The sequence below is a fragment of the Lolium rigidum genome, chromosome 6 (assembly GCF_022539505.1).
Source record: "Lolium rigidum isolate FL_2022 chromosome 6, APGP_CSIRO_Lrig_0.1, whole genome shotgun sequence".
Taxonomy (NCBI): Eukaryota; Viridiplantae; Streptophyta; class Magnoliopsida; order Poales; family Poaceae; genus Lolium; species Lolium rigidum.
Window position 1 is genome coordinate 94,799,747 of NC_061513.1, and position 23,678 is coordinate 94,823,424.

Genomic DNA, 23,678 nt, shown 5'->3' on the forward strand with positions numbered 1-23,678 from the left:
AATTGGAGAAGTTGAAGTCTTGGACTCACTAAGCAAAAAAAAGGATCTATACTTGTCTTGTTTTTTAATGCTCAGAAGGTAATTTTAATTCTTATCGGTTTGTTTCGTTAATTTCCTGCTTTGAACTAATTGATGACTCTTTTATGCATTTTCTTTTGTCGAGCAGCGTATGGCAAACTTTCATCAAGGAAGATACGTCCCGTGAATGGACACCGAAGCTGCGATGGCGTGCGAAAGTAAGTAGTACTACCTAGGTCCACACACCTTTTAATTATCATACTTGACTATTGTTTGATTGAATTATATTCTTGTAAAGAAATGCCCGCAACAACCTCCGGGGACCGATCTCTCGTGGATTCTTCGTTTGCGAGTACATCCGCAGAATTATCAACGAGAGAACGAATAATGAAAGAAATAAAGAGGTACAAAAACAATCTTCACAAATTTGTTTTGTTATCATAAGTTGTGCTGAGTTTCAGTAATAGTTGTTTCATGTATTCATTTGTATCTTATTCTTTTATAGTTGGCAAGAAAGCGGAACAAGCTCTCAATCGATGACCGCTTCATAGCAATAGGCGAGGAATTGGCGGGATTTTTCCTTCGGGACGTCATACCACCACTCGCAGAGTTTCACTATGAATGAAGATGTACATGTTACATATATAGTTGACTCGAAGAGTACCACTATGCTACATGTAATAGACATATATAGAGTACGCCTCGGAGAGTACCACTATGCATGAAGATCGATCTTCATGCATAGTGCTACTTAATTTGCGATCTTATGCAATAACATGTGTGTTATATTATATGCACCAACTTGCTATGCATCATCTTGATCTTCATGTACTACCTAAACCCAAACGCGTTTCTGGTGCATCAACGCGATATGAAACAAACCGATATCCCTAAACCCCTCCAAAAACCCTAAAAAACCAATTCTCCCGCGGCAGAGATTTGGGCAAATTCCCTGCCGCGGGGGAACCTTTGGTACCGGTTCGTATTACCAACCGGTACCAAAGATCCTTAGCCCTGAGCTCTCCTGGTGGCCCACGTGGAGGCCCCTTTTATACCGGTTCGTAAGCAACCGGTACGAAAGGGTGGGGGGCTTTAGTGCCGGATAATTGATACCGGTTGCTCAACCGGTACTAAAGCCCCTCTGGAACCGGTACTGATGAGAGATTTTCTACTAGTGCATGCGTCAGTCACGTTGCCCAATCACTCTTAGCAAGAAAGTGAGCTCGAGCTCTGAACCAGCTCCATGCATGTGACAGGCGTACGTACTCCCGTATATACAAACACGAGCTACTTCTAAAAAAAAGAGCTCTACACGCGCTTGGGCAACTACTACACGTCGCCACACATATCCGAGCGTATCTCTACTAGCTTCGATGTCATAGATTTTATCTTGACATATGCAGCTAGCATAGTCATCATTTTCAATTCCTGGCTCTCTTGGTCTGTTGGCAATGGCTTCGATCGGCTGCAAAGGGAAAGGAAGGGTTAGCTAGGCTGGGTAGGTACTACTACTACCAAAAGCTCAAGAGTGGACTTGAGTAAGTTGTCGCGTACGGCACTTAGCTCGACCTCGGCCTCTTCCCTGCTGCTTCCCCGCAGTTTCCCTTGTCCCGAGCTCTATAAATTCCCGATCCTACACGACGCGGCACTCACAAACCCAACACCCAAAAGCAACACAAGGTGCAGCGGCCCAGCTCTAGTGCTCTAGTGAGTAGTGCAACTGCAAGGATCGAGCTAGCGGAGAGACTCGGTATGGCGATGTCCACCCCGGCCACCGTGGTGCTGGAGATGATGACGATGGGGCAGCAGTCCGCGGCGCAGCTTAGGGAGCTGCTCAGGGCCGCGTCGCCGCCGACGGAGGCGGAGCGCGGCCAGGCGCTCACCGCGGAGATCCTCCGCTGCTGCGACCGCGTCATCGCCGCGATGAGCGGGGTCGCCGCCGGCAGGAAGAGGAAGGCGATCACGGAGCACGGTGACATGCCGTCCAAAAGAAGGTGCGAAACCAAGCTCGCTAGCTTTGTCGCTTCAACGCAAGGATCGATCCTACGGGCTATAGCCTTGCGCGCGCGAATCCTAATTTGGCACTTGATTTCGCAGGGCGCGTGGTGCGGCGGCGGGTCGGGAGGTCCGGTGCGGGACGACGGCTGACGGGTTCGTGTGGAGGAAGTACGGGCAGAAGGACATCAATGGAAGCAAGAACCCGAGGTAGAAACCGGATAGCAAATGTGTTGCGTTTGCGCGGCTGCTCGCGATCAGAGGATTCAGAGCGGAGCCTCACGTACGTACGCTCTTCTGTTGCAGGTTCTACTACCGCTGCGCGTACAGCGCCGAGGGCTGCGGCGCGACTCGCCGGGTGCAGCAGTCGCAGGAGGGCCCCGTGGCGTTCGTGATTGCCTACTACGGCGAACACACGTGCGGAGGCGGCGCCGGCGGCGATCCCTGTCAGCAAGAGGCACGTGCGACGATGCCTCCTGCCGTCGTCGACTCTGGCTCGAACGCTGGCGGAGTCGTCGGGGTCGTCGATTGGTATCAGAATGTGGAAGAATCTCCTCGGCCGTTGCTCGACGCCGAGCAGAGTTGGCGCCATCACGGCGGTGAGACGTCGCGGGGACGGTGGTCGTCGTCTTCCTCCTCGTCCTCGGAAGCGGAAATAGGAACATCTCCTGTACAGGAGTTTCTAGAAGGCAGCCTCGGAGTCGGATGGGAATGCGTCGTTAATTACCTTGGTTTCAGTAGTGATCTCCCTCAAACTGCTATTCTTCAGTAGAGGGTAGCAGCTTGCTCAACGTGGTATATCTCGCATTCTAATTATCCATTCTAATGAATATTTGTGATACTAATTATCCATTCTAATGAATATCCATCTAAATTATCCCTTTTGTAAACTCTGGATTCTTTTTTTCTAATGCATTCCCCAAAAAATGTGAGGTGACGAGTGAAGCTCAAAAGTATCACAATGGTGACTATGAATAGAACGGATGGTGAAGAGAAGGCTATACATAATCATCGATGACACCACCAATCTTTACATATTGTATCGCGCCACATCGACCTAACATACGGGTCTTATCTAACAAAACATGCAAAAGGCTATAACAGGTTAAAACTATGGTCAAATTTTCCTAAAAGAGATATTTTGCTAGAAATTTGCTAAACTAAGTAACACCCATCACAAATACAGTGGGGTAAAAGTGAAATTCACTCATATTTTTATACTGAAAGAGGTTGCGATGTAGCATTAGCTAATTGGTTCCTAAGAGTATGTTGCAGGAAAAGGATTAGACCAACAAATTCTTAAGTAAATGGCTTCTTGGACCAAGAGATGTAATTTTTACATGAGTAAAACTAAATAGTCCCTATCGGGCTGTGATGTTGTGTACATGGTATCGTCACATGGTAACCTAGCTGTCCCAAACAGTAAAGAATACAACAACATAGACCCAACACATACGAGGGGGGTTTCTTTCAAGAAGAATGGCTCTCAAGGTAGTTTTATATTTTCTTGGGGGAGGTTGAGGGGCATCATAAATTAAGGAAGGAGACAACAAATCAAAGTGCATAAAACCTTCGAGAGGATGTTGAAGAAACAAAAGGGGCAACAAGTGGAAACAGAAGCAAGGCAGCAAGCCTACATAGGAACACTTCATGGTCATTTCATGCACATAGTAGCTAACGAAAATTCTTTGTTTTATTAGTTAGCCTTGGTCTTTTTCTACATGTAACCTCATTCGTTTGTTGACATTAAATTTACACAACTATTTAGCAGTGCAAAGTATAGTTGGGATTTTCTTCCATAATCCGCCTTAGCACCCATATAAGCAGGGTTGCAAGCACCATACCGCGAAAGCATTATCTAGTTCAAAGTACACTACTTTTGAAAAAATAATTACAGCTAACTTTATCGATTTTGACTATGAAGGGGAGTCGATTGGGTGCCGCCTTGCAACCTTATATATAACCATGTGGGACCATCTCAAGGACAGTACTAGCATTTCCCTCGAGTAATGTTATTTTCCTGATTGGTGATTACTAACTGCAAAGCGTGTGCGCGTGATTGATGCTATTGGCAAATCAGAAACGCTATGAATCGGCACGGAAGAAAATATTATGTGACCATCATCGCTGCCAAATTGTAACCCTCAGGCCAAACAGCAACCCACCTAGACAGAACAGGTTTGACAGTTTTGTCTGGTTTCACTAGATATTGAATGTGTTACAACTACGCTGTGTGTTTTAATAAACATGAACACTTGAAGTATCTTATACCAGTGTTCATCGTTTCATTCCGCAAAAGAAGGATCAACGCAACGTATTACAGTACGTGACTCTCTGCCAAGAAGTACACGCGGCTACGTTGAATCAGTTTGTTTAGGACTAAGGTTTCCGGTAGCTGTCAGTCAGTACATTGAACCTGAATCCGAATCGATGTAGAGGCAGATGAGCACGAACCATGCCTGCACATGTCAATATTAACCGGCCACCACACACCAGCAGAGAATCTAGGGTAGAGACACACTTGCATTTTATTTCCATTACACTTGAGTCTCCCCGCGTGTGTGTATGAGGTTTTCTTAACAATTGATTAGAACTGTGTTGCCTTGATCGGTGGTGTCACCGGTAGGAAATAGGCCAGTGGATTGTGTTGCCTTGACCGGTAGTATCACCGGTAGGAAGTAGCCCAGTGTTGACGTTGCGCTTTTTTAATTTGACGGCGTTGGCATGGTGCATCACTAAGGCTGGTCATAGTGGTAAGAGTGGCGGAGCTTGAAAACTTTTCTTGGACGGGCCAGGCTAAAAGAAACTCGAAAAATTGTTCTCAAACACAGTAGTTTACTAGGAATTAGTCATTGATCAAATCTTTTTCAGTGCTTACAAAATCAGGAGATCCATCCATATATCTAATAATACTATACAACAAAAGAAACCACACAAAAATAAACAACAGTATATATGTGACTGGTTCATTTGTCCGAATTCCATCCTTGTTGTTGTTCAAATTGAAGCAAGGACAAAGAAACATTTTCTGCTGACAAAAGATCTTCAATTTCACTTGTCTCATCTTTTTTCTTTTCAAGACAAATCATTTTTTCTCTGAGTGGCATTTTCCATTGTTCTTGGCTGTCGCAATTTGCGAAATTGAATAAATTTCCAATTCAGTGGACGAAGAACAACAGATGCTATAAATTACTAACTAAGAATTTGTAGAAACAAAGTACCTTGGCAGGGGAACTGCAGAAGAGAAGGTATCGATTCGGTCCTAGTCACAAACAGTAACTGCTGGGCCGCACCATCGGGCCGCCGGCCCGGTGCCCGTGCGGATGCGATGCAGCCATGACCGCGGGATGCGACGACTCCGTGGCCGATCCTTGCCGGCGGCAGCGCTGCACTGCTGTGCCTCCTCTGCTCCACCACCTCACCCCGATTCCCCTTCTATTTGGTCCTAATCGCTAAACCTAGTTGAGTACGAGAGGAAGGAAGAGCGAGCTAGTGACAGGACAGACAAACTGGACGCAGCGTACAGGGAGTAGAGGCAGGTGTGTGTTTGTGGTGTTGGGCTGGGCCACGAAGGCTTAGATGCATCAGGGTTGATTTTTTTTTTTTTGCAAAAAAACATGGGCGGGTCATGGCCCGGTTTGGCCCCAAAGGAGGTCCGCCAATGGTGGTAAGTATCATGTAGTACTATCATGCATATGATGCTTGTGTATGATACTATCTCTATAGTGGTTAGTATCATGAATCTAAATGCAAATTTGTGCACAAGATTTGTTTGGAATTAACTTTTCTCGTGACATGCGCTATGATACAATATCTACCTATGTTACTCTAATCTCCTCTCTCCTTCTTAATTAGCTGCCACATCAGCATTTTTGTGGGGACCAATGTGCATGATACTAGCTATGATACTAGCACTATAGCTAGCCTAAATTGTCGCCACTGTTAAGCCCACGCTATCATTTCGACAGAATAGTGGTGGCATTCTCTCGGCGCGCCACTAACTGTTAACTGATAAAACTAACACGCTGGCACTTGTTATTTTTGATTTAAAATAAAACAACGCAAGAAACTAACGAGGAATCTGATCCGCCGGATACTAAAATAAATAGAAATTTGTGAGGAAGTGAACCGGCGAATTTCATTCAAATTTAGGATAATATTATATAGTTTAAACGAAATTTAAATTGAAATACAAATTAAACCAAATTGGGCCACCACTGCAACGTCATCACCGGAGAGGTCAACACCGTTCGCGTCATCAGCATTGGCGGTGAGGTTTACAGCTTGTCCTGCCGCCACCGTGGGTATCTGATAACACCAGTGTTGCCCTCCTCCCGGCGCTCTCTACCCGCTGCTTCCGGTGCCACCATTTCTGTCTTCCACATCGTCGGTAAGGTCGACGACGGGCCCTTTGCACTTCTACCAACATTTACTGGCCGCCTCCTCCTCCTCCTCGGTGCCTTATATGTCAGGCGTTGCTGGAAGCAGTTCTCCCCCAGCGTGTGGTGCACGGCGTCGCTGGTGGCGGCTTGTGCGTCGCGCTGCTCTCGGATCTCCGCCTTGGCCCACACCTCTGCTGCGATGAAGTCATGCGTTGCAGCCTCCCGTGTCGCGAACTAGAGAAGGACCTCGACGGCGCGGTCCATGAGCATGGCGTTCGCCACCTCGAGATGGCCGGCGTCATGCCTGGCCCGTAGGGCGGTGCCGAAGGAGGGGAGGAGAGCAGCCTTCTTCGAGTTTGTTAGTAGCTCCTCGTCGATGTCAAAATCGACCTCCATCGTACGTAGCTGACGGCTCCGGTGGTGCGGGCGATTTTCACCCACTTGGTGATGCGGCAACGGGGCATCGCGGAGGAGGCGGTGGGTGGGATGAACATTGGCCGACGGCATCAGAAGACGATCCAGCGTTGTGTGGGAAGGAGCTGAAGTTCAACAGCGTGGATGATAGCATCGCCTCGTGGAGGAAGTGCATCGGAGTGAGCAGATGAGCCGCAACATTAAAATAGGCTAATCGGACGCCTAGCTTAACTAACAGGATGGGTCCGTGGGCTGGCCAGTCACGACGCAACCATAGGCTTTTCCCTTTCTGTGACACGACGGGTCGAGCCAATGTTCCGGGCGGACTTAATGGTGGGAATGAATTGTCGAGGAGAAAATGAAGAGAAAACTAGGCGGGAAACCCTTCGCCGTGTACCAGGGAAAAACACACGGTACACGGCAAAGACCCCTATTTGTCATATCTTTTCTGCAGGTATACGACAAAGAAAACAAGGGAAATTTCCCCCGCGTGGGAACATTTCAGCAGGAAGAAACAACGCTCGCGGGAAAGAGGCGTCAACGTGGTTCTAATTCTTTGCCTTGTGAACATTTCAGCGGGAAGAAACGACACGTGCAGGAAAGAGGCATCAACGTGGCCATAATTCTTTGTAGTGTGTCCGTTAGAGGACATACGGCAAAATCATGCCATGTTAACGCCTCCGCTGATTGCGGCTCGGAAGGACACGTGGGCGCCTCTTTGTCGTGTGTGTTTTCACTTTGACGTGTTATTTTGTTTGTCGTGTGTTTTCTTCCCGCTTTGCGGTGTTCTTTTCTTTGCCGTGTATCTTCTCTTGCCACTACTGTGTGTTTTTTTTTGCGGGGGAAAGGGATCCCCAAGTTACACAGGGCCAGTGCAATCAGCCAGAAGTGCCGCAGCAACATCTGGCGAAAAGTCTTGTCACCAAAACTCTGGTCTTCCCTGTATTCTCCCTAAAGCAGCAAGGCAATGGCTCATTCCGTTTGCATCCCTTCCGACTTTAGTGACAGATATCTCCCTTTCCCTAAGAAACTCACGGATCCGGGACACTCTCGTGGCGTAGCATGACAGGTTTGGAGTACCCTCGGCGACAGGCTTGATGGCATCCGAACTGTCAACTTCCACCACAAATGGCTCCATCGTCCAGTGCAGGGCTAACATCAGCCCTTCCTCCATAGCAGCTAGCTCCGCATCAAGGGCGTCTGCACATGAAGTAATGTTTCTGCATGCAGCGAAAATCGCCCTGCCGCCAGCATCCCTTATCACCATCCCTGCGCCAGCTCGACCATCAGTCGTGAAGGCCCCGTCGGTGTTCAGCTTCAATTGGCCATCATCAGGCGGCTTCCATTTCTGCTTGACCTGCGGTCTTTCATCTGGGCGTCTTACTTTCTTGCCAAAACCTAGGCTATTGTCGATCACATGTTTCCCCTTCCCAACATCAGCGTTGGGGCATTGTTTGATCATCAGGAGTGAATCCATGTAGCTAGTCAGGAAGCGTTTCGATGCCTCCACCGGCGCTGGCTTTTTTGCGTGTGTGAGCTCATTATGTACGTGCCAGATCCGCCATAAGAGCATCAGTAGGGCTGCACGTTGGTCAAGGTTCAGGCGTTGTATCACATGCATAAACCAATCAGGATTCTGCTCCACAAGCAGCTCGCTGGCAGGGAGGTATGTTCGCATCACATCCCAGAGGCCCCGAGCATGAGGGCATTTCATCATAACATGGAATGTACTCTCCTCCTCCATACCACATATCAGGCATGTCGCTGGTGTTTTGATTCCCCTCCTATGCTTGTTGACCTGGGTCGCCAGGGCATTGTTAGCAAGTTTCCACGCAAAGATACGAATCTTAGGTGGGACTGGACACTGCCATATCATCTTCCACTCTGGGCTATCGCCGCTGGGTCGTGCGCTAGTTGTGAGTCTGCCATTCTCCCTCAGCTGCATCTCAAAAGCCAGCCGATATGCACTCTTCACCGTAAAAACCCCCGAAGGTTCAGGGTTCCAAGCAACAAAGTCATTCTCATTTCTTGCAGAGGTGCGAATTTTGACAATCTCCGTAATATCGATCGGCAAGAACCACCTCATGAGGAGCTGCATATTCTAGGTGCCATCGGGGTTTAAGAAATCAGAGACCCATCGGAGTCTACATCTTCCTTGCCGAGTGATCGGTAGGAGGTAAGATTTTCTGGGAATCCATGGTTGCCGTGATGACCCACAAGTATAGGGGATCGCAACAGTCTTCGAGGTAAGTATTACCCAATTTATTGATTCGACACAAGGGGAGACAAAGAATACTTGAAAGCCTTAACAGCGGAGTTGTCAATTCAGCTGCACCTGGAAACAGACTTGCTCGCAAGAGTTTATCAGTAGTAACAGTTTTATAGCAATGGCAGTAGTAAAATAACATCAGCAGAGTAACAAAGACAGCAGTAGTGATTTTAGTAAACAACAGGATTAAAATACCGTAGGCACGGGGACGGATAACGGGCGTTGCAAGGATGAGAGAAACTCATGTAACAATCATAGCAGGGCATTTGCGTGATAATAATAAAACGGTATCCAAGTACTAATCAATCAATAGGCATGTGTTCCAATTATAGTCGTACGTGCTCGCAATGAGAAACTTGCACAACATCTTTTGTCCTACCAGCCGGTGGCAGCCGGGCCTCAAGGGTAACTACTGGATATTAAGGTACTCCTTTAATAGAGTACCGGAGCAAAGCATTAACACTCCGTGAACACATGTGATCCTCACATCGCTACCATTCCCTCCGGTTGTCCCGATTTCTATCACTTCGGGGCCATTGGTTCCGGACAGCGACATGTGTATACAACTTGCGGTAAGATCATAAACAACGAATATCTTCATGAATCAATAACATGTTCAGATCTGAGATCATGGCACTCGGGCCCTAGTGACAAGCATTAAGCATAACAAGTTGCAACAATATCATAAAAGTACCATCTACGGACACTAGGCACTATGCCCTAACAATCTTATGCTATTACATGACCAATCTCATCCAATCCCTACCATCCCCTTTGGCCTACAGCGGGGGAATTACTCACACATGGATGGGGGAAACATGGCTGGTTGATGGAGAGGTGTTGGCGGTGATGGCGGTGATGATCTCCTCCAATTCCCCGTCCCGGCGGAGTGCCAGAACGGAGACTTCTGGCTCCCGCGACGGAGTTTCGCGATGTGGCGGCGTTCGGAGGGTTTCCGGCGACTTCGACTTCTCCCCTGCGTTTTTAGGTCGAGGCGAATAAGTAGTCCGAAGGAGGGCGTCGGAGGCCAGCCGAGGGGGCACACCACGAGGCCGCGCGGCCCCCCGGGCCGCGCCGCCCTATGGTGTGGGGCCCTCGGGCCTCCACCTTACTTGTCCTTCCGGCTCCGTCAGTATTCTGGGAAAATAGGCCCTTTTGTCAAAATCCCGAGGTTTTTCCTGAAAGTTGGATTTCTGCACAAAAACGAGACACCAGAACAGTTCTGCTGAAAACAGCGTTAGTCCGTGTTAGTTGCATCCAAAATACACAAATTAGAGGCAAAACAATAGAAAAAGTGTTCGGGAAAGTAGATACGTTTTGGACGTATCATGCCGCCATACACGAACGCTGGCCCCATTACCAATGCGCCATATAGTCCCTAGCTTAAGCAACTCCAGTCCATACTCAAGGGCACGCCAGGTTGGGGACGCATTTCCTGGGAACGCTGTGTTAGTGAGGATCCCTTGTGGGAAGTACTTGGCCTTCAGGATTTGCGCACATAAGGTATCAGGGTTTTGGAGGAGGCGCCACGCCTGTTTTGCAAGGAGGGCCTGGTTGAAGAGCCTCATATCTTTGAACCCCATACCCCCATGATCCTTTGGCCACAACATACTGTCCCATGACACCCAATGTGCCTTCCGCTTTCCTTTCTCAGAGCCCCACCAGAAATCCCTGATCATCTGCGTTATTTCATCAAGCAAGCCAAAGGGCAACTTAAACAGCCCCATGACATAGACCAAAATCGCCTGCGCCACTGCCCTTATCAGCACTTCCTTCCCTCCTAGTGAAAGGTAAATCTCTCCCCACTGAATAAGCCGCTTAATTAACTTCTCCTGTAGTCTCTTGAATTTACTTTTGCTCATTCTGTCATCGGGTGTGGGGAGACCTAGGTATTTAGGCTCAAAGGTTTCCTGTGTCACCTGCAGCACTTGTTTCACCGCCTCTCGCTCCTCCATGCTGCTAGTCTCACCAAATAAGATGGAACACTTCCCGGGGTTAATGAGTTGTCCAGTGCTTCTTGCATATATGTTCAGTACCTCTTGAACCTGGCCCGCTTCCTCCGGGTTCGCCCTGAAGAACAAGAGGCTGTCGTCGACGAAGAGAAGGTGAGACACCTCAGGGGCCCTTCTGCACACACGCAATGCCTGAATGCTCTGCTCCTGTACTTTGTTTTGCAACAAGGTCGACAAACCATCAGCGACAAAAAGGAATAAGAAGGGGGACAGGGGATCACCTTGCCGAAGTCCTCGGGAAGGGGAGAATGAATCCAGGAGGGTTCCATTAAATTACACACAATAACTCACAGTGGTGACGCATGCCATTATCCAGTCCACCCATCTGTGAGAAAAACCCAGTCTTTCCATCGCTCTCCTCGGGAAGCCCCAGTCCACCCTATCATATGCTTTTGACAGATCCAGTTTGTAGGCACAGAAACTCTTCTTCTCACTCTTATTGTGTTCAATGAAGTGCAAGCACTCAAAAGCGACCAAGGCATTATCTGTGATGAGCCTCCGTGGAACAAAGGCGCTTTGGTTAATAGATATAATGTCACCAAGGATTGGTCGCAGCCTATTGACAAGGCACTTAGCAATAACTTTATACAACACCGAGCATAAACTGATCGGACGAAAATCCTTTAGTGTTTCAGGCTGTTCGGTCTTGGGGATGAGGACGATGGCCGTGTCATTGACCCCCTCCGGCATAGACCCAGTGAGGAAGAACAACCTAACGGCATTCACCACTTCAGCTTTTAGAGTGTCCCAATTACGCTGATAGACACGCGCTGGGAAACCATCTATGCATGGCGCCTTCAAGGGTTGGATCTGGAAGAGTGCATCACTAATCTCCTCTTCTAAAAAGTCCTTGCACAGGTTATCATTCATCTCATTAGTGACCTTGGCAACAGATTAAGGAGGTCATCATTATCTAGGTTAGGATCCCGGGTGAAAAGCTCCTTAAAATAGGAGGTAGCCATTCTCTCCATATCTGATGGCACCTCTCTCCAGACACCGTATTCATCCTTCAGCTTCTTAATCTTATTCTTCCTAGCTCGCCAGACTGCCTTTTGATGGAAATATTTGGTGTTCTGGTCTCCTTCCTTAAGCCAGTTAATACGTGATCTTTGCATCCAGAGCATCTCCTCCTTGTAAAGCAACTCATTCATTTGATCAGAAACTCTCCTGATTGCCTCACATCCATTCCCAGTTTGCATCAAAGTTGTAAGTTGTTTCCTGCATTTATCTAGTTCAGCAAGGAGATTATCGAACTTCTTCCTACTCCAAGATTGCAAGACCTGCATGGTTTTATCAAGGCCAGCCCGGACACTACTCAGGTCGCCCTTGGGCCCGGCCTCCTGCCACGCTTGGGCGATAAGCTCAGGAAGCTCGGCTTCCCGCTCCCACCAGACCTCATAATGGCGACGGGGCTGTCGCGCCGGTACCCTGTGTTCCTGCAGGAGGCAAACAAGAATAGGGGTATGATCAGAAACAGGGGATACAAGGTGTTCAACAACAGCCTCACCGAACATATCACGCCAATCAGCCGAGGCAACAGCCGTCAGACGGACCGGAACATTTGCTCGACCCGTCCTCTTGTTATCATATGTGTGAGGTAGACCAGTAAAACCAAGATCCACCATATTACAGACAGTCGGGGTCTCACGGAAGGCAGCCATCTGCCCCTCCGGATGAGGAGTACAGGACAAGTGTTCCTGCTGCCATAAAGCCTCATTAAAATCTCCCATGATCATCCGGGGCAAGTTTGAGGTTGCTTTTAAATTTTTTATAGTTGTCCACATCCGATGGCGGTTTTCAACTCTAGGCTCTCCGTACACACAAGTGAGGCACCATTGGGGAGCAGCCGGCGACTCTCTAATATAAGCATCAATGTACCGTTCATTTATATCTTTAATTTCCACACAAAGACTCTCATGCCAAAACAAAGCTAGATCACCACTAAGACCATCACTACTAAAGCCAGCAAAACCCTTAAAACCTAAACGAACCCGAAGACTCCTAATCTTATCTTTATTCTCTCTAGTTTCACATAAGAATTTCACATAAGAAAAGCAAACGAAGATTTAAGGACTTGGAGAACTGGGTACTTCTCTAACTGTTGGGGCGTTTCCGGCTCCCCGACAGTTAAAACTCATGCAATTCATTGCTCCTGACGAGACCACACATTCGGTCTCGTTAGTTTCCCGGAATGCTTATGTCCGGTGGCAGCCATGTTCTTGGTCCTCGCATACACCTTTGGTTTGTTTGCTTCTTCTGGCTTCCCTGTTGATGCACTTGTCTTCCCGTTCTTTGGCGGTGTAGCCGCCTCCTCTCCTGCATAGTCCAATCCTGAAGACAGCTCACGTCTTTCCTCTTGGACTTCCTGCTCCTCTGCAACACGTTTGCCCAATACAGTATCTGCTGGTGCCATCGCCGTATCACTCACGGAGTCAAACAAGACCTGCAAGGAAGACAACCCGTGAAGCGCTGGTATCATGTCACTTGCCCTTGGCCCGCCCCGCCAGCTACTGCCGCCAGATGCAGCTCCGTTGCCCCCATACATGCGGTGGAAATTTGAGAACATATTCTCCGTCATGGTTACACGTACTGGATTGCCCTAGGTATGGTGTACAGACAGCCCTTCGTCATCTGGGAACTCAATGATCGGGGATGCTGCCTCCCTCCTCTAGCCAGCTGGTGGCTGCACGCTCGGCTGTGTCTGCATGCGCTGTCCCTGCTCGACCAGCATTGCATCTACTCCTGCCGCCAGCGTCGTTTCAACCTCCACGGGCACCTGTTTCTCCTGCATGTCAAGCTCGGCCTGCATCATCGCAGCTACATAGTCTGGGTCATCCTCAAGTGGCGGCATCACGTTGTCATCTGCAGATTCTGCCGGCGATTGCACCCGTCCAGCTGAAGTGCTAGAACGGCGTTGATCACGGTGGTGCTGGTACATGCCCCCCTTGTATGATTCCGCACTACCAAAGCTCGCAAAACTGAGTCCACGCTTAGCAGGTGGAGGCGGTACATATCTCGGCCGAGCTCGAACTTTTTCTGCGGGCTACATCTGAGTTCATGTGCATCATAGTTCAGAGACGGTAGTCCCCTAATTTTCTTCTCACAGTGATCAGTCTTATGGCCCATGAGGCCACAATGTGTGCAGTAATATGGCAGGTGCTCATACTTCAGTTTAAAAACTTTTTTCTCCAGGGGTTTCCCTCTCACACCCGTAGTAATGTGTGTCTGCAACCGTCTGTTGTATGGTAGCTTCACCCTTACACGGAGGTAGTCCTTCTTGTGCTGTTCACTGGCCGGCACATCAACCTCCATGGCCTCGCCCAAGCCGCCTCCATACCTCATACCCCAGTCCCTGTCCTGCTTCCCCCATGGCACATCATATATCTTCACCCAGACCGGAACATAATCTAGCACAGTCTCCGATTGGCATTTTATTGGGTCCAGGTCAGTGACAATGACAATGAGGGCGTTGTGGTTAAAGATCCAGGGGCCTCCGGGTTTCACAAAGTCATAGTCCCCCTTTGAGAAGAGCGTGATCATGTAATAATTCTTCCCCTTCTCCGAATACTCGATGCCTGCCCTTGGATGCCAAACTTCATCAATGAAATAAGCAAACATAGCCCTTGTATTTGGTTTGAACGAAGCCATGTACCGAGCTAGCAGATCCCATGATTTCTTCTCACTCGGTGCCTTCTTCACATCACCATCCTCCTCAAATTCCAGATACACGTCATCATCGACCTCCATAGTGTCGTCAATCCGTGTCTCTGTGCCTTGCCTAAAACCAGCCTCGCCTGACCCATCGCCATCCTCCCAGTTGCCATCATCTGCCTCCCTCTGGCCTGACTCAAGGAGCGTCTGGTGCCATGGCCGCGTGCCCGCCGACACGCCGCCAAGAAGCTTCGGGCGGGTAGGTCTCTCACCGAGGCCCCCTTGTTCACCCCCACTTCTCGACGGCGCCATCAGCAGGCCAGCAGTTTTTGGAGGCACCTGCGTACGCTCAACCCAGCCCTCTCCAGAGTGGGCAATATCACGACGGGCATAGTCTCTGGCATCTGCGGTCGCCTATCGGCTGGAGCCAACGTCCGACGAGCCCCTCCTTGTTCCCTTCGCAACATCCATCGTCCACGCAAAGAATTGAGTTGCGCCGATCTTGGTAGTGCCCTCGGGTCTGTTCAGGTTTTGGACTTCACGATCTAGGTTACCCGGGCGAGGAGGTTTTAAAGGATCTCCCACCGCCTCAACCGAACCGTATCTGGGAGGGACTCTCTCCCGATCTTCCTTTCCTACGCATCTCGTAACGCGTGCTGCCTCTCTCGCCGCTTTCCGGCGTATCGATGGACTCTCATAGGCCGGCGGCGGCGGTGGCAGGGCAGGATCGCCCCGATCGCCCCGATCGCCCATGCTCCGTAGATATCGGAACCGGAATCAACTCCTTCAATTAATCTCTTCGTTCACTACTGTGTTATTTTGTGTTGCCTTATACATAGCTGCGCATAACCTTTGTGTGTTCTATGCTTTTTGGCGCACAACAAAGATCTGGCCATAAACCAATGGAGGTCTTCTTTGATATCCATGTTTTCGCCATTGTACCAACAAGAACATACTTAATTTGTGCTTTTTCGGACATAACTTATCCTCTCCCATGACAACACACGTGCATATATCTGTTAGTAGAAACAAATTTTGATAGAAAAACAGAGGCAAATGAAAAAGGACAAATCAAAGAAATCTTAATGCTATTATTGTTAGATATAGATATAGAGGTATAAATAGAGGTAGATGTAGATAAGATATATAGGTATTTATATATAGATACTAAAAAATATCGCGGCGGGATTGCCCTAGACGTACATAACCCAGTCTATAAGAAAGAACGTCTTCGTCGTCAAGATAAGTTGAGATTGAGCACAAATTGTAAGCAATCTCGTCTAGCTAGCTCAGACCGTAGACGAACGTGGCATGTCTAGCAAACACACCATGCAGCTCCTACCAGTCGCAGTCTCAATGGCCATCCTCCTCGTGGGAGCCGCGGCGGCCACGAAGACAACGACGCACCTCAAGTTCTACATGCACGATATTGTGACGGCGGTGCCGCCGAGCCCAGCAACGGCGGTGCGCGTCGCCAGGGCGGTGACGCAGCTGCCGCCCCTCGAACCAGCCTTCCGCTTCGGGGACGTGTTCGTCATCGACGATCTTCTGACGGAGGGGCCCGACGCGGCGTCCCCGGCCGTCGGCACAGCACAGGGGTACTATATGTACGCGTCGCGGACGGACGCCGCGCTGATGCTAAGCGTCAACATGGTCTTCACGGCGGGGCCGCACAACGGCAGCACCATCGCCGTGCTCGGAAGGGACGCCATCCTCGACCCCGTCAGGGAGCTGCCGGTCGTTGGCGGCACCGGCGTGTTCCGCGGGGCTACCGGCTATGGTCTGCTCCGGACATACGCGATAAACGGCACCACCTTCAACGCAGTGCTCCAGGTCGACATGTACGTGCACGCGCGTGTGTAAGCGCACCATATTAGTATGCTTCCATTCCATGCGTGTTCGTGTGTGCTGGTTCTTTATAGGAGGTCATTTATCAGTTATATGCACCGATATCCGTCAATTCCAAGTGTTCATAAATAATAAAAATCCTTATTATGTCTAGCAATCTTTCAATCAGATTAGGTGAAGTTTCCTTTCCCTCGCTTGCTTGGCTTTTATGTTTTCTAGGGTACTCCCTATCATAGCTTTATTTTTTTGGATAAAGGATGTTTTATTACTTAATTTTTTAAATTATTATTACACACAACCTCTCTGCATAACTAAGATAACTAAGATGAATACAACTGTTTAAATCCAAACGTATCAAAAGATCGAAAAAAGACGCAAAACAAGCAACCCATTTGGCATTCCCACATCAGGTTCGACACTCAATACTTATTGAATTGTTCTACATCTACTTCTTGCACTTGGGGATTATTACTCGCCATCGCCACCAACACCCATGACTCTAGCACTTTGTCTCCAATTCCTTATAGCTTGGTTCGCCACCTCTCAAACTAGGTCATCGACGTATTGGGTGTGGTGTGCCCTCAAGTATTATTGGGTAGTGATTAGAGATGAGAGACAAAAGGCAACAAAGCGACCAACTTGGGTGGAGCTCTTCCCATCCAACCATGTAGAATACCTGGTCAACTTTTACTAACATGGGAGGTTCCCACTCATTAAACCAAGTGTAGGCGTGTAGCCCCTCTAGTGCAAGTACATCTCATTCATCCCGCATTCATCTAGGATGCGCCAAAATCTTCGCATCATTCACACTGTTGTTGAGGTTATTATTGTTGTTGTGTTTGTGTCGATATTGTTTACTTGTTTGTTTAAGCTTTGTATTTTACTTGTACTAGGTGTGGATAGGGTACGTGTAGTGTTGGACTCACACTCTTGTAGCATTGGCCTCCTATATAATATGGAGTGTGCCACACAATGTAACATATGACTACTTGATAGCGACAAGCACACACTGGGAGCCGGCGGCATGTGATGTGATCACCACTGCCAAATTGTAACCCTCGGGCCAAACAGCAACCCACTGACACAAAGTATGTTGAACAGTTTTATCTAATTTCACTAGATGTCAAATGTGTTACAACTACGTTGTATGCAATAAAAACATAAGTAATGAACAGCTAGGTACATGCTACGACCTTCAAAGGGCCATTTCTTATTGTTGTTCCAGGGCAGCATCTATATTACATGAAGAAAAGAATAAAGGGGTGCAACCATGAGGGCAGAGAGCACGCGAGCAAGTATTTTGAGTCCCAAGTGTACTATAAGGAGCCACTTCAGATTTCAGACGCTGTTGACAAAGTGAAGTGTGACTGAGTTGAAGGCTAAAGGAACAGGGAAACCATGAGAGCCAAAGGGTGGCAATCAATCTTCAGAACTCAAGTTTCAGCAATCATGTGATTCGTCCAGTATGTTGCATAACCTAGAGAAGTATTGTGTCGTGAGATGGATAGCAATTTACGGTGATCATTTAATAGTACACATAGTTTAACTAGTTCAGTGAACAAAGTACATATATTGGAGTACAATATTATGGGTAGCACAAAGATCTCAAGGTGAAAAAAGGTTAGGCGTTAGTGTGTTACCATTAATTCTCTGAACCACTCTCGGTGCTTGGACCTTTGTGGCCACCGGTCACAATGCGATGAATGTAAAAGGCTGCTACCAATCCACTGCAGCAGAAATAAAATATAGAAATAATGAACATGTTTTCCTGATCGAATTTAAAATAGCCCTAGTGGCCAACAGCTGCCTCTACAAGCAGTGCAAAATGCGCTCTAACCGAAGCAAAACTAAGAAATAGTAGGCAATCTAATTACTGAAGACAAAATCCACAAATTCAGTACTCCAGTTTACAAAAATGCTAAACTTTTATGACATGTGTAGTCAAACCTTAAAACCCTACTTCTTTAATACAGATTGGAAACTTGGTAAGTAACTAAGTATATGCACTAATGTCTACAAAAGTAATTTTGTAGTATCACAGTGATATTAAGATTTTATAAATATAACATCATATAAATTTCATGATATCACAGTTCTGTAAATCATGTGTTTCGGAGACCATGTAGATGTACAAAACTTGAAGGAGTAGTATAGCTACCAGACATCAAGCTGGTGGGGTTGTACACTTAGTCTAACGACTATTATTCACAGCAATTTGTGTCTAATGATTGCTATCAGTTATGTTACAGATAGTTGCAATAGTTCCATCCTACCATTTGATGAATTTTTTTGTCTTGGTTTTACAGTGATGCACTATAAGACAGATGCAGCATATTGTGGGGCAACGCAAGAGTGGGTTGTGTTCCTAATTCACACTTTACACAAAAATGAGATGTGTCCTGTCAGGTGATTGTGGCACCACTGATGAATATGGTTCTGGCATGGACAATGCAGTGAAGTAAATGAGAAGTAATTTATCACGAAGCAGAGGTTGCAAGAAAAGCTAAATGCAAATGGGTGTGAAAATCCATTATAAATTTGTATACGCACGCGGAACCTTATACTCACAGGAACAATCCATTTTATGCAGTCATGCATGTATGCATATAGAAGAGCAACATAGTTCACGACAACCAGTTATATTTCACTATATGTTTCTGTGATTCTAAAATGAGAATACACCAAGCAAGTGCAGATATTGAATGTGTAGTACTGACCTCAGAAGGACCACGAAGATATTTGGAAACCACCCGCGCTACACACACGAAAGTAAAACTTAATTCTGACATTGTAGACAGCAGCAATACAAATTGAGACAACCCAGAAATGTTACCTGGAAGAAAATTGATAATTCCCTGAAGAAGATAACGCTTGCAATAGCTGCATGCCACAAGTCAAGTATGTTAAGACTTTTGCAAGTTAAAAGGATAACAAACCAACAGTTTACCAGAGCTCAATTGATAACTTAATCTTGAGATAGTATCTCAAGGTGCGATTACAAATTGAGCCTCACAACTGTTGCATAGTCAATACAAAGAATAAAAAATTGAATCATACACGGCATGCATTGTCTTGTCAATCTGAACAGTTTATAGCTTGGATGCTATGTATCTACAGCCAATAATTTTATGTTAAAACAGTTTTATGGAACTCAAGTTGAGTCTAAACTCCATAGGAACTATGTGAGAAAGTTTCGAAACAATTTGAAAATAAGTGAGGACATAGCAGGGGCCCCATATTTTTGTAAAATAACAGAAACCAAAATCGAACACAACCGCACCTGAAAGACGGAAAACAAAGATAATTCTACACTAAAAAAGACTAAACACTGCTCATGCTGAATTTATCTTTCTTTTTCAGATCTTTCAAATGTCATCAAGTTTTATATTGGGACTGCATATGGCTATAGTACCACCTCCCTATGTTTACATTGTTGTTTGATAAATTTAGAAAAAATGCACATGGTTTTGATTCAAGTTATTTGCCTATCAAATATATATTTCTTCTTACCCCCCGACGCGGCCCAAAGAATGTTTCTTCTTTCTTTTTTTGTATGTACCAATGGTTTAAGGAGACTAGTCATTGTCCTGTGCATGGGACCTCCCGTCCATTGGTTCATTAGGTATCATTGTGTTTCAACCTATCGTACCAAACTCAAACACAATGAAACTTGACGAAACTTGGCGAAACAGTGTGACATGAACTTAAAGCACAAAATCGACGGCACAAACATGCACGGGACCTCCCGTGCACGGAAAAAAAAAGCATTATCATGGTCTAAGTGTTAAAGCATTATCGATGGTGGGTCAAGTTTACAGAAATAATTTGCAGAAATAATTCCCTGCAAAAAAAAAATCACAGAAACAACAAAGGCAGTTCTTAATATTTTAAATGCATTCAAATAAACCTTAAGTCCAAATAGATTCATAGTTGCAAATAATTCGTTACTGGAACCAGTGACTCGGTTGCTTTCAGAATTATGCAGAACTGATAATGTGCATAATACTAACAAATAGATATCACGTCACTCAGCAATATAAATAAGCATAGAAACATAAAATACTAAATACGGAGTAATAGACAAAACAAATAGGTCTGTCAAAGAGTAATCTTCTGAACTTAATAAATCACAAATTATGTATTTGTATTTCACTTTTATTTTCTTTCATTCTGTTTTTCTTGAAGTTGCAAACATCACAAGCATGTCACTATAGTCTATAAGAATACACATCATATGCATTAGGAAAAGTTGAGACTACTCATGCACTTTAATCGTTGAAATGGAAGAAATGAACTCAAGGAAAACAGGGTGAGAACATGTGAGCTAACCAGCTTGCCCTTTCAGCAGAAGACGAGGCTGACGACCACCTGCTCTTTGCGTTCTCAAGCTTGAGATGCCCAGAGCCAGCAGCGCAAACCCAAGAACAAAACCAAAGCGAAGTGCAGACACACTTCCAGTTAGCATAAAGTTGAGGAAACCTCCCACCGTAAGATAGGTACCTACAAGAAAGAATATATATATATATCCATGAAAAGCTGCTCAAAACCTCACGTAGCAAGGCAGCACCAAACTGCCTACACAAAACAGATGATCTACAGAATCCATTTCCTCAAGAGGCACACATGTTTGTGAACTTGCGGAATGGGAGTTAACTAGATCACCACAAACGACACCAACACAACACATTCACGTACCGAACGGGATGCCGACATGATAATCCGCATACTCCGACGGCCCATTCAGCTTGCCAAGCGCGTTGATGGTCTCCGTTACATCCTTGACCGAGTCCGGGGAGTTCTGCGCAGCCAGCTTCAGGTACTCCTGGCCCTCCTCGCCGACCTCCGCGGCGATCACGCTCAGGTCCTTCTGCGCTTTGTCCGCCTGGATCTTGAGCTTCTCGGAGGCCTCCAGCAGCACCTCCCTCGCCCTCTTGGAGTAGACAGCGTACGCCTCGGTTGTTAGGGCCTGCATCCGGATGGCCTCGCCCTTGAACTGCTTGAGCATCTCCCTCCACACCTCCTGCGCCTCCTCGGGCTCTATCTCGATGTTCTCCTTCTCGGCGTCATCGCCCGGCTCGGAACTCGTCTGAATTCAGCAGGCGAGATAGCTTGTGAGGTTCAGAAACATAATTTGACAGCACAATTCAGCCACGAAAATGAAGTAGTATTTACTAAACAAAAATGGGGACAACACCTCCGCCAACGAATTAATAGACCGCTAGCATTTGGCACAAAGAAGACACGATTGAAAGTATATTCGAATCACATGGAGCAGGGAAAAAAACGTGTAAAAGCGCATTGAGATAATTTCAGCCCTATATCGACTATCGAGTACAGAATTAATACTGTAAAACAAAAATGCAGGTGAGGTGACCAACTACGCTCTAGCAGATCAGATATGCAGGAACAGGAGAAACAAGCCTCGGAAGTCAAAACAAGGCACCAGCACAGGAACCAGAGACCAGCGGAAGGATCTCGGGGAGGGCGAGTACTCACAGCAGGTTCCTCCGCCGCCAAGGCGCCGACGAAGCGGCGGGCACGAGGGGCGGGCCCTCCGGCCGTGAGCGCCCGGAGCGGGGCGTCGACGCGGCGGCAGCGGCGGAGGTCGGGGGAGGAGCGCGCGAGGCGCAGGAATGGGGAGGAGGCGAGGGGGCGGAAGGCCGCGCGGGCGGGCGGGCTGGGGCCCGCGAGCGGGGAGGAGGAGGCGGCGGCGTGTAGGAGCGAGGCCGCCATGGGAGACGGCTGCGCGCCTCGGGGCGGCGGCGGCGAGGCGGGGCGAGGGGGGAGACGGGACGGCGGAGGCGGACGGCACGAAGGAAATGGGGAGCGGAATGGAGGTGGAGTTTGGTGAGGTTTCTTCGGGGCTTTTGGGTTGTTCCGTTCCGTGGTTTGGCAGCTGAGGGGAATTTTGCCCTACGGATTCGTTTCTTTTCTTTGCAGCTCTTGTCAGTGAGATGGAACAAATCTCGGTGTGGTGCTAACGTGTCGTGGGCGTGCCACCCGTTCATTGCCTCCTCGGGCCCTACTCATCACTTTTAGAGATCGTAAACCTCACTATCCTCCTTGTCATTGTCACAATTTTTTTGTGTACAAGTCGGCAGCCCTCGGGTCGCTAGTGTATGTAGTCGTCGTTAGGTGGTCCAATGATCTATTTATAATTTTTATTACTTGTAGGTTCCTTTATACTATTGTTGATGATTATTAATAGATCGGTGAAATTTTCGCTAAAAAGGTCATCACGGCTCTTCTCGGTGAGTGTCGACGATGGCACAAAAAAATCACTTTGGAGCTTGTCATTTTTCTGAAATTTGAAAACAATTTTTCAAGTTTCAAAAAATTCTTAAAAAAAAAATCATAGGCGTCGATAATGATCAAGATACAATATGACACAATTTGGAGGTTCGAAAGCTTAAACTATTCACTACTTGAGATGTCAGATTTTGTGTTAAAAAATTTGCGGCCTAAAATACTGGGTATTTCAAGTTGAGTATTTTTTTCAGGTTCATAGAGTACATTATTCCTTACATCTAGGATTTTTTATTGAAATTTCGAAATTTCAAAACGTGATTTTTAATTGTTCAAAAAAGGCTACATGTAGCCTGAGACCCAAACGTTTGCACTCGACAATGTTATTGGAACAAATCTGCTTCATAGGGGACACGGAGGATATGAACCCGGGTACACATGCATCCTATAATGAAAAATTCCAAAAAAATGCTATTTCAAAATTTCAGAGAAATTTAAAAAAAAACACGCATGTATATCCAATGTTGATTCTTATTTGTGCAGATTTTGGCATAAAAACAATCATGTGTGACCTACACATAAATGTGAAAATGTGATTTCCTATTACCAATCACTATAGTGCCATTTGAACATTTTGTTATTTTCGTGTAGGCTACATACAAGTGTATTTTCTGTAAAAACTTACACAAGTATCAACAGAATATGTACATGTACATGAAAAAATTATTTCAATTTTTTTAAGATTTTGAAATAACATTTTTTCCAATATTAGAGAAAACGGGTTAGGCCCCTTGTTTTCAGCCTCCTAGGGCATTGGCTTTCGTTCGAAGCATCGAGTTTGGA

The 23,678-nt window shown here is 46.9% G+C and overlaps 3 protein-coding genes across 3 annotated transcripts; 2 read left to right on the top strand and 1 right to left on the bottom strand.

Annotated features, from left to right (window-relative positions):
- Window positions 1–1,770: 1,770 nt before the first annotated feature.
- On the top strand, window positions 1,771–2,785 carry LOC124662983 (transcription factor WRKY45-2-like). The gene is made up of 3 exons (XM_047200752.1): window positions 1,771–2,012; window positions 2,116–2,223; window positions 2,320–2,785. The coding sequence occupies exons 1-3, from the start codon at window positions 1,771–1,773 to the stop codon at window positions 2,783–2,785; spliced, it is 816 nt and encodes a 271-aa protein (XP_047056708.1).
- Window positions 2,786–16,052: 13,267 nt separating this feature from the next.
- LOC124662984 (dirigent protein 1-like) lies at window positions 16,053–16,604 on the top strand. The gene has a single exon (XM_047200753.1). The coding sequence runs from the start codon at window positions 16,053–16,055 to the stop codon at window positions 16,602–16,604; it is 552 nt and encodes a 183-aa protein (XP_047056709.1).
- A 1,076-nt stretch (window positions 16,605–17,680) lies between these two features.
- On the bottom strand, window positions 17,681–22,322 carry LOC124666654 (protein FATTY ACID EXPORT 3, chloroplastic). The gene is made up of 7 exons (XM_047203990.1): window positions 22,089–22,322; window positions 21,285–21,675; window positions 20,919–21,089; window positions 19,423–19,469; window positions 19,307–19,344; window positions 18,230–18,316; window positions 17,681–18,066 (listed from the first exon to the last, which is right to left on the bottom strand). The coding sequence occupies exons 1-6, from the start codon at window positions 22,320–22,322 to the stop codon at window positions 18,232–18,234; spliced, it is 966 nt and encodes a 321-aa protein (XP_047059946.1). The 3' UTR covers window positions 17,681–18,066; window positions 18,230–18,231.
- Between the last annotated feature and the right edge of the window lie 1,356 nt (window positions 22,323–23,678).